Here is a 16,408-nt window from a genome sequence, read left to right on the forward strand (position 1 = left end):
AACAAGTTTATGTCTAAACATATCCTGAAGTCTGTTTCTTTTATAGAAGGGACTGGCACACTTTTTCTTAAAAACCCAAATAGTCTTAGGCTTTGTGAATCATACGGTCTCTGTCACAACTCAACTTTGTTACTATAGTGCAAAAGCAGCCATAGACAATTTGTAAATGAATGGGTGTGTGTTCCAATAAAACTTTATTCACAAAAACAAGTGATGGTCATGGCTGTAGTTGGCTACTCCCTGTCCTAGAATCAGGGGCAGAAAATCAACGGGCAAGATAGATTTTGTAAAACCATTTCATGAGTTCACACTGAAATAAACTGTTTTGTTTGCAGGGAGAAAATGTTTATGAATCATGATCTTCACATACCTGAGAATGTTCAAGTTTCCCCTGCATGAACAGGTCACACCACCAATACCTAAGACAGAGCAGGAAAACACTCTCCCTTACATGGTTGTTATGACATAACAGGGGATGTGTTAATTTATATAGGCAAAATTTACAAGGTGACCTGCAAAAGTAAAATACCAGGTTTTAGCAACTTTAGCAAGAAAAGAAACCCATACCTCATTGATGCCAACCATCACTTTTTCTATATATTAAGCTAAATTAATTAAGCTATATAGAGAGCTAAATTTCAAGGTCATTGACTTTCTTGGGAGAGCTGCTCTGTTTCCATGCAACCCAGTTGGTTTAGACCAGCAGACCCTTGGTTATCCATAACCTGTTAAATTTCCAGAAGGCCAGACTAACTGTTTGATCTAATACAGAAGTTCTGATTCATTCTGGGATGGGACAGGGGTTGTACATCAACATGAATGGGCTAACTAATAATTAGGCCAAGACCAGATCTATCATCCCTTAGGGTCTATCCTAACAAAAATGTTCCATCCTGTGACAGTCACCTTGCTAAGTTCAGCCCCATGTTAGCTACCGGGTATTCAATAGCAGGCTAGAGCAAAGAGCCAGCCCACAAGGACCAAGCAAGTGCCTTTTTAAAAACTAATCTTAAGAAGTTCCTCTACATGGCTTTGCAAAGTAAGCAAAAACCATGCCAAATAGTAAAAAAGGCACTTACTTGACTCCCACAGGCCAGCTCCACACTCTAGCAGCTAAGATGTCACTGGCATGGTACATGGAGAGTGAGGTGGAAACGATATCTTGTCAACCACTGTAGGAATGGTAGTGAAAGACCTAAAAGAATAGAAAAAAGTAAAGTCAATGTCAAAGGTAAAGGCTCTCCTGAGCCTGCTGACATGGATACCTCAGCATATGACAACAAAGGAAAGAAAGTTTGAAAGAATATTAGCTAGAACCTAGAATAAATCCAGAAGATTATGAGAAACTCTCAAATATACATTTTTTCCTGAGAAAGTATTGAATCTTTTGATATCCACATGGTAAGCTCATATAGATGTAAAACTCAAGAATCTGAAGCAACAATTCATAGACTAATAATACTTTTAGAAATTGCTTTAAAGAAGCAAAATTCTTTCACTCATCTCTATGCTTCTAACATTTAAAAAATGGAACCCTAATAAACAATGAGAAAAAGCAGAAATTTTTTAAAGATTTTTTAATAAATTTTGTTTAACGTTTATTTATTTTTGAAAGAAAGAGCAGGGGAGGGGCAGAGAAAGAGGGAGACACAGAATCTAAAATAGGCTCCAGGCGCTGAGCTCTTAGCACAGAGCCCAACGTGGGGCTTGAACCACGAGATCATGACCTGAGCCAAAGTCGGTCATGATAGCTTTGCACAAGCCACCCAGGCGCCCCAAGATTTCTTTTTTCTTTTTTATTTTTTTTTTAATTTTTTTTTTTTTAACGTTTATTTATTTTTGAGACAGAGAGAGACAGAGCATGAACGGGGGAGGGGCAGAGAGAGAGGGAGACACAGAATCAGAAGCAGGCTCCAGGCTCTGAGCCATCAGCCCAGAGCCTGACGTGGGGCTCGAACTCACGGACCGTGAGATCGTGACCTGAGCTGAAGTCGGACGCTTAACCGACTGAGCCACCCAGGCGCCCCAAGATTTCTTTTTTAAAGTGATCTCTAAACCCAAGGTGAGGCTTGAACTTAAGACCACAAAATCAAGAGTTGCATGTTCCAAGGAATGAGCCAGACAGGCGTCCCCCTCTTTTTTTCTTAAATAAGAATAAAAAATTTTTTAGCTGAAAGGGACCCTGGCAATAGAAGTCTGAGGTTATCCAGATTCATTCAGAACTTTCAATAGTTTCAGAAAGAAGTTCACAAAACTCAAAACTCTTGGTGCACTAAAACAAAAAATCCAATTCATTTACCTAGCCACACGACCCTCTGGTTTAGGAGTTCTGTTTCAAAATGCTTGACTCTTGGCAAATTTTATCAGAGATCATTCAAAAACAAGAACAACCATTTTTTTTCAGGACATTTTTTAAAAGAGCCTGTTCACATACCATTACCTCCTCTCCCAATGCCTACACTATTTGTGAGTAAAGGAATTTGTGAATAAAAAACTGTGACTTATAAGAAAAGCAGCAATAGTGAAAAAACAAAAATCATTCTTCATAATCAGTTAATTCTCAATTCTTAATTCTCAATAATCTCTTTCTTCCTTCCATCTAATCATTCCAATGCCCCCCCCCCTCAATTTTTTTTTTAAATAATCTCTTCTTTTACTTGCTGGCCCTTTTAGCATCCTTGCCCCCACAGAACCACAATGGCAGAAACTAACAGGCAACCGAATTAATCATTCTTGGGGCACCAGAATCTCTCCAATAAGAAAAAACAAAGATAATTTCAGTTTTCATTCTAAATAAGTTTTAGCCAAAAGACTATCCTTACACTACTCCCTAATTCCAGTATGCTTAAAGTTGGGTCACCTTTTTAGCAAACAGTCTGATGATTCAAATTGCCCAGGCCTCGGGGCGCCTGGGTGGCTCAGTCGGTTGGGCAGCTGACTTTGGCTCAGGTCATGATCTCGTGGTCCGTGAGTTCGAGCCCCGCGTCGGGCTCTGTGCTGACAGCTCAGAGCCTGGAGCCTGTTTCAGATTCTGTGTCTCCCTCTCTCTGACCCTCCCCCCTTCATGCTTTGTCTCTCTCTGTCTCAAAAATAAATAAACGTTAAAAAAATTTTTTTTCAAATTGCCCAGGCCTCGATTAATGTATTTAGAAAGGGATATTCACTGTTAATAGCATATCTGGCCAGACTGCATCGTGGGTGCCTACCTCACATTTTCTTCCCAATTTTGGCTTGTGTTTGCTTTGCCTTAGCTACAGTCCCTGGAAAGCATCCCATTTATTAGTGTTTCCCTTGCTGCATCAGCATTTCTGGTTAAAGCACAATAGCAAATCATTTGGAGGGACAACCTGAATGGAATTCTGTATTATGTATTCTGCAACATTATCCAAACCATTATCAAAGATGTTAACAGTTCTTCTTTTTGTTTTGTTTTTTAATGTTTATTTATTTTTGAGAGACAGAGAGACAGAGTGTGAGATTGGGGGGGCGGGGGAGCAGAGAGAGAGGGAGACACAGAATCTGAAGCAGGCTCCAGGCTCTGAGCTATCAGCACAGAGCTCAACGCGGGGCTCAAACTCACGAACCTGAACCGAAGACAGACTCTTAACCTACTGAGCCACCCAGGTGCCTCTCAAAGATGTTACAAATGAAAGACAACTGCATGAAATTGGGAAGAAAAAAAATTTATCAGAGATTGCCTTTCTAAAACAATGACTACAAGGAATACTCAATGGCAAATACACATATAAGATTCATTATTAAAACAAATATTTTATTTCACATCAACTGTCTACCACAAAAAGCACCCCTCCATTCCTAGACCTTGTTTTTCCTTTACTCCGTAAAACCATGACACAATTCAAGAACAATCTTTTTACCATTTAAGGCATATACCCTTTCTACCAAATAAAGCAGTCCCAAACTGCAAATTTGGGAACTCACAGAAGAGAAACAATAAATAAATGTCAACAAGTTCCCATCTACAGCTTGTCTGCACTTCAAAAAAAACTGAGCATTTTCATAGAACAAACCAAGTTTTAGCTGCAACAGCTCAATCCCGCATGAGCATGCTGTATTACAGCGGATGCCGTTCGGCACTTTGCACAAGACATGTTCGTCTGTGTAATGAAACATTATTCTTCTCTGCCTTCTCTCCGGAAGTACAAAGGGTTTTCCCAGGAATATGATAAATGAGGGCATTCCACACCCAAAAAAGGAAACTGGCTTTTTTGAAAGTCAAAATATTCCTCGTCTAACTTTTAAAATGACATAATATATTCCTCTTTCCCAGCCCCCCAAAATATTCAGCTCGAGAGACTTTCAGTCAACAAGAGAATGGTTAAACATGAGAAATGGAGAATGAAACATGACAAAACAGTTAAAAATGAATGAGCCAGAACTACACGTATCAACTACAGATTCTTCAAAGTATTTAAGCAAAAAGAACAAATCGTATAACTACATACAGTGTACAATCTTCTAAATAAGGCTTAAAACATATTTACAGTAATATGTAAGGTTGACAGATATAGCAAAAGCAGAAACACATGCATGGAAATGGTAAATACTAAATTGGAAAGAATGGCAATTTGGGGAGAGAGGACAAGAAATAGGACTGAGGAAAGATACCTGGGGCAGCTTTCATAGTTATCGTGTTTAATTTTTCAAGCTAAAAGAAATAAATATTCTACATGTTTTTATAGACATGACATACTTCATACTTTAAAAACAAATGACTTTTCCCATTATGTTTAACTGAATAGAATAGAGTTTTCTTATGAAGCCCCCCCCCCCCCAAAAAAAAAACCTCTGATGATGGAATGCCCTTTCCAAGCGAGCCCCTCATCAGTAGAGACCTTCTGTGTCTTCTTCCACTAGTGCTGTTACTTTCTGATACTGGCTGGGATGGGATTTTCAGATCCCTAACTCAGGGCCTCAGCTTGTCTCTACTTTTAATCTTACCAAGAATGCTCTTTTTAGGCAAGAAATCTATTAAAGTTTCCTTCCATTTTCCCCTTTTTACTGCTAAAACCTCTAGCAATCATTAAAAAGAAAGTCGTTACCTATTTAAAGCTCACCCGACTTTGTGGCACTTAGCCAAGCTGGGAACTTGATTTTATTCTGAATCAAATGTCAATGCAGAATGAGATACTAAAATTAAAGAAAACACTGGGGCACCTGGGTGGCTCAGTTGGTTAAACGTCCGACCTCAGCTCAGGTCTTGATCTCACAGTTCAGGAGTTTGAGCCCAACATCGTGCTCTGTGATGACAGCTCAGAGCCTGGAGCCTGCTTCAGGTCTCCCTCTCTCTCTGCTCCTCCCCTGCTGATGCTCTGTCTCTCTCTCTCTCTCTCTCTCTCTCTCTCTTTCTCTCTCTCTCTCAAAAATAAACATTAAAAAAAAATTAAAGAAAATACTGACTGCAGTTTAATTTTCTAATAAATGAACATTCTAAAATTCTGTAATATGTTAGACCACGATTGCTTCACCACCTCAACAATGTTTAGATAACGTTTTGTTTTGAAGCTTAAGTCAGAGCTGGAAATAAAAAAAGAAAAAAATTCATGGTAGGGGAGGGTTTAAAACAAAAACGAAAAAAATAAAACAATTTCTCACATGCATACATGTAATGAGACATTCACACAGAGCATATCCTTGGGATTCCCTCAAAAACTAAAAATTAAAAAATCACTACCACCTCTTCATGATCAGAAAACCCATTTTTCCTATCTATCCTAACACCAGCATCCAAAGGTCAGAGAAAGAGGGGCAAGAAAGAAGAAAGTGACAGAGACAGACATAAGCTGGTATTCTTCCGTTTACCAAACAAATATAAATTCCAGCAAACGCAAATAAAAAACTTTCAATCTTCTCATTAGGTTTTTACTATTTCTCCTACTCCATTCAATCTATCCTTAAATACTTCATAAAGTATTCTCATATCCATACTCTGTTTTAAAATGAAAAAAATAGGTTTTATCACACTTGGCCACTTGCCACAGCCCTGCTTCATGGCAGCTAGCAGAATTCTGGCAGTGCAAGATACAGGATACAGTGGGGGCAGAATGGAAATACAGAAGATTAGTTCCAAAATAAACACCTCCAAAAATCTGTCATCTTTGGAAATATATACATGCAGGGAATCTAGAGTTGGCAGCACCTCTTTCAAATAGTTTCTTTCAAGCTCTCTTCTGCAGTGCCCAGCCCTTCACCCTTCCCTCCACTCCTCTACTTCCTCCAAATACTTGCCAGGCAGATGCATGTGTCAATTTCTTAAATTACTTATAAGACAATAGCACTACAATATTTTTCTAACAGTATTTTACTTAGTATTTTCCATAGTCCTGCTTGTTTCAGCATAATCTGTGAACCCTTTTAAAATGATCTGCTGCTGCCCGAATCAAAGAAAAGTAATTTCTTCTTCGTATTTCTATGATTCTCATCACTATATTATCTCGGCATGGAGAACAAGAGAATCTACAGCTGCATTATCCACAGGGTTGAAGGATTTAGACAATGGTCTCTTGGACTTTTCAACTGACTGACTCATTTATCCAACACTGGCTGAGTGTCTCTGTTCTTGACTACACTAGGCTCAGCTCACAGAGTTTGGGAGAATAGACTACTGTGGGCAACTAATCACCTGAGGTTTCCACACTCAGGATTCCTGTAGTGTAATTACAAAGGAAAACAGAAACATTTTCTGTTTCAGCCTGGCAGGTCACGACTCAGAATTAACAGATTATTAGAACAGTCTGTCTTACCTCAGCATTCCAACATTAACTGCTTTTTTCCTTCCCCTGTCTCTCCAACTCTCTGGATTCCCCACCACATGTTCACCTCTTCCCCCACACCCTCAGCAGTTTGGATTGGAAAAAGAAGACAAAAGAGAAGGATGGGACTAAAGGCAGAATGACTTGTTTAAGAGGAATGCAGGGTAAATTGTCCATCAAGATGTCAGAAGTAATTATACAAACTGTCCTGAAAAGGAAATGGAAAGGATTTTTCTTCACTTCAAGCCTTTGACCCTGGTGAGAATAAGCAAATATATTATACTTGAGTTTATGAGTTTATACAAGCTCCCCAAAGGAAAAATATAAAAATTACTTATAAAGTATTATATGAAAGTGACATATGTCTTAGAAAGCCCCTTAGGCTCATTTGATCAAGCATCCTTATTTAATTGGCCAAAACATTAAGACCAAAGAGGTCACTTGCCCAGGGTCAAACAGCAAGTTAACAGAAGAGAAATGAACAAAACCCACACTCCTACCTCTATTGTATCACATGGCACCTAATTCTCTTCAAGTACAGTGACTTACTTTTATTTTGGTGACTGAAACACACACACACACACACACACACACACACACACCATTTCCATCTCTTATTTAACTATCTCAGAAAACTAATTAAAAATTCTATGATGGTATAGCAATCCTTTAGTCCCATAGTTTTCCAAAGGCTCACCAACAACGTGACAAATACAGTCTCTTCTGGTGAAGCAGATATTGTAACGGGTCTAAAAACTTGTCATAGTTATCAAATAAATACTTACCTCTGTATTATAATACCTAGAAGACCAAAGAATATGTGCTTTCCGAATAAAGTGATCCAGTAAGGTACCTAGTCAATTAAAATACAGAGAATCACTCCATATAACTTGTTCTCGATTATTACATGTTTTTATTTTTATACTCCTCTTGAGAAACGGATGGCAGAAGCACAACTCCTGTCTTCGCTTCTAATGTAAGAATGGAGGTTGCTAAATTTTACGAAGAAAAGGTTTCATGCCTAGGAATGCCTAGGTTTTTATTTGTTTGTTTTAAAGATAAAAGACCATCATACATACAATGCTCAATATTCCCTAAAGGTAAACAAATATTACAAAACTGGAAAGTTAAAGAGAACAAAGTCAAAGGAAATTACTCAAAAACATTCCTCTAATTAATTAAGGTAACGTGAAGAGTTTCTGCTTTGGAAGAGTGTCATACACAGAACACACACTCTCAAAGAAGACTTGCTGAGTGCTCATCACACTTTGTGAACTCCTTCCACACTGTGTGCAAATCTTTCAGATTCTGATGGTGTGGGGAAGGGGAGGCAGGAACATGGGATAAGGTAGGCATTGGATTTGATACATACATTTTAAAATCATTAAACCAGGTCAGCACATTTTATATACAAAAGAAGAGGCACAGAAAAGACAACAAAGAAGTATATTTAACATGACTGTAAAAAGAAACACACAGAAAAGGTCCAGAAATAAAGTTTCAGGGCCTGAGTATTAATAGCATCAGACAGCCCTTGAATTGAACTGCCTTTCTACCTGGTACTAGCTGAGTGATAGTCTATGTCCAATCACCAAGTTCTAACAATTCTACTTCCTAAATCTGCCTTCTCTCTATTCCCTTTCTCTACCCCCAATGATACTGTCCTTATTCAGGCATCTTTTGCCTGGTTCATTAAGATACCCCTTATTGGCCTCTTGGCTTTCTGGTCCCATCCTTTCGAATCCGGCCTTCACACTGCTGCCATTGTAACTAACCTTCCAAAAAAAGCACAAACCTGATCATGTGATTCACCTAATTGAAATTCTTCAGATGCTCACCTATTGACTAGCAGTATTTTTCCAAACTGTGGCTTAAACTGTAGAATCAATTTAAGTGGGTCCCAACCAGTATTTCTTTAACAAAATAGCATAGAAACTATGTATGCCTCATACATAGTAAAAATATTGTTTCATGAAACTTTTCCTACTTTTATGCACACGTGCACATTCTGGGTCATGATATAAAATGTATTTCTACTGTGGGTTGAGTTTAAAAAAAACCACTGACCTACATAATAAAATTCCAACTCCTTCACAAGTCCCTTCACAGTCTGATTCCCTCACCATAGCACAGTAGTTAAGAGACAGGCTCTGGAGCCAGACCACTTGCATTTCCTTGCCAGAAATACCAGTCGCCGCTGCATGATCCTGAGTAAGTCATTTACTAGCTGAGTGTCACTTACCAGCTGTGATCCTGGGCAAATCAACCAGTCTGAGGTAACTCGGCTTCACTATCTATAAAACGAGGGTAGCAACAACACCTACCCATAGGGTGCCACAAGAATTAAGTGAGATTACCTATGTGACACGTGTGACACGTGGTGCACTTGATAAATGTTAATTATTGGTGGTATCGCTATTACTGCCTGGCCTAATCTCTGGCTGTTCTTGCTCACACTCCAGTTCTTACAAACTACTGGCCGTTTCTCAAATACATCTTCCTTCCTCATACAGTCATGTCAGATGGTGCTGCTGCCTAGACTGGACTATACCCTTCCAGTCCCCCACACATCATATTTCATCCTATTTCAGCTTAAGTGAGGCCTCCCCTGTGAAGCCTTCTCCAGCTAAACGCTCCCACTGAACCTCCGGGCCGGCGGGGAGCATAGCCACTTACAGTCTTGTTCGTCGGTGTCTCCTAGCCAAACTGTGACCTCTCAGGACCACCTCAGAGATATCACTCTTTCCCAGCACAGCATCTTACAAACAGCAGTTCATCAGATATTTTCTGAATGACTCCTGGTTACTTACCCTTACTAGGTCTTCATTTTCTCATCTCTACAATGGGAGTAGTATTTTGCCCCAAGAGTTATAAAAGTGTCTGATATAGAAGCAATGCTCAATAATGGGTGGGACTTTCCAGAATCCTTAGCTAAATTACAAATATCCTAAGGAAGCAATACCTTAGACCCTTATTAGCTAAGACCTGGAGGTGAGGGTAGAGAAAGAGACTTAAATGTTGCCGGAAAGATGGTAAGATTTCTTGGAAGAAAACTGCAGTAGATGCTTGAGAAAGAAACACAGCTGAAGGACAAGATGAAAGGGAAGGGGGCCCTACACAGACACCCAGCCAGACCTATGCATAAATCCCAGCTCCAAAACATCTGTCTAGTCCATCTTTGCATCCCTAGCATTGAAACAGTTTATGACACTTCGGAAGAAATGAACCTATCTCATCCTCAATTTCCTCATCTATAAACCTGGGATAATCATGCCTCTCACAGGACTATAGTGAGAATTAAATGAGGTAACACAATGCCCTCAGATGCTTTCTTCTCTATCTACCCCTCTACATACAGGTCAGGTAGTTCACATTAACCTATTTCCTCTCCAGTTATTTGACAAATTATCAGTCACGTTAACTTTCTCTAAAGTTTAAAGCAGATATTAATACTCTTAAACATCCTGTAACACCACTTATTATAGGTATTACAAAAAAGGTGAAGGCAAAAAAGAAGTTTAAAGGATCTTGTAATCCATAAGGCAGTACAGTTCAAGACTATACATGGGAGACTGTCCCCTGGACGGCCTCATACACATATGGATTCTCAGCAATTCTCTGGTGATTTTTACAAGTGTTCCCCGAACAATAAAATAGACAATAGTAAAGACTGAAAACTTTAGTAACAAGGTATAAAAGGTAAATACCCCCCTTTTGATTAATAAATATTGTCAATGTCCTTAAAGAATCTTTGCAAAGGACACTTATTTTCAAGAGATGTCAAAATGCAATGTCATATTTCCCATTTTTTCCAGAACTGCATTAGAAAAAGTTCAGTTTCAGCATGCTAGTAGACCCAGTTGGTGGTGTAATCTACCAAGTTATATTTTGATCAAAATAAAAGATTCAAGCCCATACACAGTTTATGGGTCAATAATTCACTAAACTCATTAAAATTACTTTGCTTGAAGTCAACTTTCATGTTACACAGGCTGTCTCACTGCAAGCATTTAACAAACTGCAGTGAAATAATTAAATGGATTGTTTCTCTTTTTGTGTTCAACCTGCAGAGGACAGGTTTTTTAACACATATCATCAAGCTTGACCTAAATCAGGAAATAATTATTCAGGACTGGGCTTCAGTTTAAGCACTTACTGAAAGAAAGGGTCTCAATTCACTTTTCATTTTTTGATTTTTTTCTCTCCCCAATTCATTTGTTTTTTTTAAGTAGGCTCCATGCCCAATAGGGGGCTTGAACTGGAATCAAGCAAGAGTCAAATGTTCTACCTGGGATCAAGACTCAGATGCTCTACTGACATAATCAGCCAGGCACCCCTCCTAATTCACTTTTTAAAAGGAACCTTGGCTTAATTGTCTTTTAAATGAAACATACGGTCCTGCAATTTCATAGGAAAAGAACTGATTGAGAAAGCCAGCAGATGGGGGAACCATTTTCAGCTCTGTAGTAACTTGCTGGGCTACTAAAGAAAAAACCATTTCACCACTCTTGCATTATTTCCTTAACCTATGGTCTTTTTGAGCTCTGAAGTCTATGATTCTTTTTAGTACATGTCCTCCATGGTAACATCTTAGTTTTCCTAATAACATGTTATTCCAGTAATTCTAAAATATCCATGAGTCATGGTACAGTATTAATTAGTGAAATAAAGAATAGAGGATTCCGTTATGTTGGGTGGCTATCTCAAGATCTTAAAAGGTAGTCTTGTCCTGGGACGCCTGGATGGCTCAGTTGGTTGAGTGTCAGACTTTGGCTCAGGTCATGATCTTGCACTTCATGAATTCGAGCCCCGCATCGGGTTTGCTGGTCTCAGCACAGAGCCCCCTTCAGATCTTCTGTTCCTCTCTCCCTCTGTCTCTCCCCCATTTGTGTGCATTCTCTCTCTCTCTCTCTTTCTCTCTCTCAAAAAACAAAAAACAAAACAAAAAAAACACCCATAGTCTTATCCTTAAGCACACACATAAACCAGAATTTTTTAAGAAAACCCACAGAGACACAAAGCTAGGATATAAAAAGGAAATGAAAGCAACATCTCTGCAGTTATTCAGATAATGGTATTAATGGGGGCGGGGCACCTGGGTGGCTCAGTCAGTTAAGTCTCTGACTCTTGATATTGGTCCAGGTCAAATGATCTCCCAGTCATGTGACTGAGCTATGTCAGGCTCAGCACTGAGTGTGGAGTCTGCTTGGGATTCTCTCTCTTCCTCTCTCTCTCAAAATAAGTAATAAACATTTAAAAAAACAAAAACAAAAAAGCAGACAATGGTATCAATGAGGTGCTATTGCAGAAGACCATAACCACTCTGGATTTCAAACACAAGGCAGCCCCAAAACCAAAAACGATGTACGTTCAGTTTGTTGTTCTCTTTGACATACACCATTCCTGACGCTGCATTCTCTATTTAGATTTCCTCTTGGAGTAGAGTTCCATAAAGCATAATAATCTGGGTATTAATCACACTTTTGCTGGGCTTTGGGCAGAAAGCAAGTATCACTGTAGAACTCATCGAAAGGTACCAACTCTGTGCATCAGTCTACCATAAAGAAGTGTAATATACAATCAAAGACAGTACTGGCAATACCAAAGTTAAAGCAATTACCCAAATGTGGCTACCTAGGCAACAGGCCATTAGAAAAGTCAAACGGGGCGGGGGGGGGGGGGGGGGGGGGGGTGGTAATGAGCACATCTTTTCATCGTACCTGCAAGCAGACAAAAGGGTGCATATTCAATTAATGCTCATCTGAGTGTCACCTATATACCTAGCACTGCGCTGGAGTCTAGAGACAAAAAGGCAATACTGCCCACCCACCCCATACGATAAGGCACCCACAAATGAAATATTTAGGTAACAAGATAAGTCAGTGTCAATCTGTGTCCTGCTAATAATTAAATTAGCTAACAATAAGTCCTATCAGAACTTAGACAAGGCAGAAGAGAACAACAGAAAGGGATTAAGAGCCAGGAATCACACAAATTAAGATTCTGACTAGGACTTCTTGAATCCACCTCCATTTAAAGACATCTCAGATGTCATTAACCACAAACATAACCTAATAAGTCACTTCCCTCAGTTCCCATTAGGTGTGTCTCCTCATCGGTAAAGTGAGGAGGTGAGATTCAAAGAGGAGTCATAGGTCACAGTCTCTAACCTGAAATGGACCTTAGAGGTTAGAGAAGTGATTAAGACCGAAATTCAGCTGCAAGAACTGCATAAACATTTAGTATAGATACTCGGAACACTGGCTTAAGTACAGTGGAATATTTGTGCTGGGATGTCTCTGGGAAACCCAATTAAAGACTTGCAACTTGCTTCTGTGTCTGGTAATATAACCTCTGCTAAAACTATCAGGTTAAACACAAATGTTGTGACCACTAAAGAACTATAATGTGTAAAAGTGAGAGGGACAGTCACAAACAATAACAGTCCAATGACAGACTTAAGCAAGAGATTTAGTAATTCAGCAGAGCCACTGACCACTAGGAAATGTCAACGGTCAAGCTTTCATAATCAGAGGTGGGACCATTTGATTTAGCAAAGGAATTACCCAGCTCACAATGAAAGGCAGTTCCCCCTCAAAGAGCCATCCTTGAAAATAGCAACCACCTTCACTAACCACACAGAAAGGCATGCGACAAACATTTTACATCAGTCTTAAGTTGCAACCACAAGCTGGGAGCAGTAACGGGCTCTTCACATGGAAAATGAAAAACTACACTAGATGGTGCTAAAAATATTGAATAAGCCCCTGCATTCTTATTTCTATTTACTTAGTTGAGTGATCTTTTAATAAAGAAAGTGGGGAGGGGACAAGTTATGTTTCATAACTTCACAACCACATCTGCCAATGAGCTGAACTGTATTGTTTTGGACTCCTTCTGTAAACTTGGAAAAGATTTTGAACACATGCCTCTCAAGCAAAAAAATTAACCAGCACCATAACCAGTTATGTCCCCCTGGCTCTAATTTACTGTACCTACTACAGCAGAACAAAAGTGGCACAAGCTGGGCTTGTGATGTCGTCCAATGCAGAGTGCCATCTGCTGCACATGCACAGGATGTCTCCTAGGCAAGATTCAACCTTAGTGTCTCTCAGGGACCTTTACAAGAGCAAGCTGTTTGCTCCCATATTTGCCTAATACATTTGGCCTCAAACAACATCCACTTACAGGAGCATTCCCATTCATGGGATTTTAAAACACCAATACTTTCCTAACGATAGTCAGTTTTATAAAGGAGGAGAAAGATTATGAAGGAGCAATGACACCTTATAATGAGAAGAACACAAAAACAGGGCCAGAATATCTGGGGTGGGTCCTGAAACTGCTGCCTGTTAGCTGGGCAATCCTGGCCAAGTTTCTCCCCTTTTCTGGGCCTCAATTTCAGGCATAAAATGTCAAGAGTTAAACAAATCTCCAAGAGATACCTTTCAAAGTGAGTCTTGTGAGGGATCATAGAATAACAGATGGAGATAGCTATATACAGGGTGGCTTCAGAGCAATCGTAGAAAAAGAAAAAATCCTGTTTACATATTTTAAATCATCAGACACAATTTTTTTCAAAAGCATACAATTCTAAGTTCATTTACAAGTCAACATTCCCATGATAACACTTCAGCCCTTCAGAAATAACACTTCACTTTAACTGTGCTTTCAGTTACAAATTCAGCACATCACTTTTACCCACCCCAGAATAGCACAGAAGAACACTTTCATGAAGTACCCACACAAGGAAGGCACTCACAGCCTGACAGATTCGCATAGTGAAAAATATACAAGGCACAAATTTAAAAATGCTAAATGAATACCACACCCAAATAGCCTTAAAAACAAACTGTGCAAAGTCAAAAGACGTATTAGCAAAATACAGGGATAAAGACAACTTGAGAAGTCTTTAAATAGTTTGAGGGAGAGGGGAATGCAATCAGATTTTTGGGTGGCTTCATGTTTTTAGGAAAACAAAACACATAAACGGAGGCTATGAAACATGCGATTCTAAACTGAACTGTGGAAAAGCTCGGCTCTCACCCAAAAGCTTCAGCAAAGCAATATGTCAGCATGCCAAATGTACAATTTTCTTCACAAGAATGAAGACAGGATCCATACGTATGACTAATAATAACAATATCATCTTGCATTTCCAGAGCATTAGTTCTTTCCATAGCTCTTTCAGACCCTTGATTTTATGTTGTCATCAGTCTTGGGGTATCCTCTCTGAAAACCTCCAGTTCAGTTTCCTCTCAAGAGCTATGTGATCACAAGAAGACAGGCGGATGTATTTGTTAACACAGGTGGATGTACGTGCTGAGATCTCAAGGTACTAGTTTCTTCTAGCAGGCTGTCTGCAGTGATTCTCTCATTAGCACACTATACAACTTAGCTCTAGGAAACAAAACCTACACTTTCTCACTTGGCCAAAGACCAACACAAATGGGTTGGGAAAGTCCAAGCAAAGAGAACCCACTGACTTGTTAGGTCAAGAACTCCACGCCAAGTTGATCTCTTGTAACTGAAAAAAGAAATGACAATCACTCACAAACACACCCCAAGGCTGTTCAAATAGAAACTCTCCTTCGTTGCCAGCCAATGAAATCCAGCAATAACTGGTTAATTCAACCACCAAATCCCTGCCTCTGTGAACAACTTGCCATACCCACGTCCCCTCCGCCTGCTGCCCATCCTTCCTTCTTCAGGCACGCGTGAGCAAGCTGCTAAACCAGCCCTCCAAAAGGACCACCGAGGACCTTTAAGAATCTCAGGATGGAGCTTGCCTCCTGAAGCAATGCAGCATCCTTCGCGAGGGGGCTGTTTCACGTGCCCACACATGCAGGAAGTCACAGAGGGGGATAAAGTTTGATTATCCTTTCTTGCCCGTTCCCGAAGGGCCGAGAGAGGACGAGAGAGCGGTCCCGCTGGGGTCCTGGGCTGCTCTCCCGAGACAGTTCCCAGAAGCATGGCTGGCACTGCCACTCTCCTGACACATACACCAGGCAGCCGCGGCAACTCAGGACACCCCGACCCGCCCGGAGGAGGAGGGAAAGGGGACAACTTGCACGGGGCTCAGTTCGCGAGCGGTGGGGCAGAGTTGTTTTAAAAAAAAAAAAAAAAAAAAAAAAGAGGGAGGGACCGAGATCGGGTGCGAGTCAGAGAAGGGTTCAAGTCCCTTCCCCGCCCTGGTGCCCCGGGTCCTGCGGGAACATCCCCGCCATCGCCCCTCCTCCTCCTCCACTCGGCTTCCTCCGCCCTCCCTCCCTTCCTGGTCGCCGCCGCAGGCGCCTGAAGGGCACGGCGGCTCCTCGGTGCCCGGCAAGCTCAGGAGCGGCAGCGAGTTGAGGGAACTCGCCCGCTGCCCCGGCGGCCTGCCCGCCAGCGGCTCCCACACGCCAGCGCCGCCCCGCCCTCCCCGGAGCCTCGGGGCGCGCTCGCTCACCGTCCGGTGGTGCTGCTGCTGCCGGTGGCGGCTGACGCCCAGCCCGGGGAAGCAGCCGGCAGTCAGCGCTCCGCAGCCGCCGACGCCCCCGCCGCCGCCCCGGGAGGAGAGGAGCAGCAGGAGCGATCTACCTGCGGCGGCCGCCATCTCTCAACTGGAAACGGCGCCGACCCAGGCAGCGCAGCGG

General features: G+C 41.0%; 1 protein-coding gene across 8 annotated transcripts in view; it reads right to left on the bottom strand.

Moving 5' to 3' along the window:
* The window catches only part of MCU (mitochondrial calcium uniporter), a 205,022-nt gene extending 188,616 nt beyond the window's left edge, over nt 1–16,406 (bottom strand). The window contains exons 1-4 of one of the 8 annotated variants that reach the window (XM_060642458.3): nt 7,559–12,421; nt 3,585–3,657; nt 1,080–1,195; nt 371–512 (exon numbers count right to left, since the gene is read on the bottom strand). In XM_060642458.3, coding sequence (XP_060498441.1) covers nt 371–512; nt 1,080–1,138 — 201 coding nt within the window. In that variant the 5' untranslated portion in view covers nt 1,139–1,195; nt 3,585–3,657; nt 7,559–12,421. Of the gene's footprint in view, nt 1–370; nt 513–1,079; nt 1,196–3,584; nt 3,658–7,558; nt 12,425–16,221 lie in introns of those variants that run through there. The other 7 variants (XM_060642456.3, XM_060642460.3, XM_060642455.3 and 4 more) reach the window with 7 other exon arrangements.
* Nucleotides 16,407–16,408: the final 2 nt, after the last annotated feature.

This window comes from Panthera onca, chromosome D2 (assembly GCF_046562875.1).
Source record: "Panthera onca isolate mPanOnc1 chromosome D2, mPanOnc1 haplotype 2, whole genome shotgun sequence".
NCBI lineage: Eukaryota > Metazoa > Chordata > Mammalia > Carnivora > Felidae > Panthera > Panthera onca.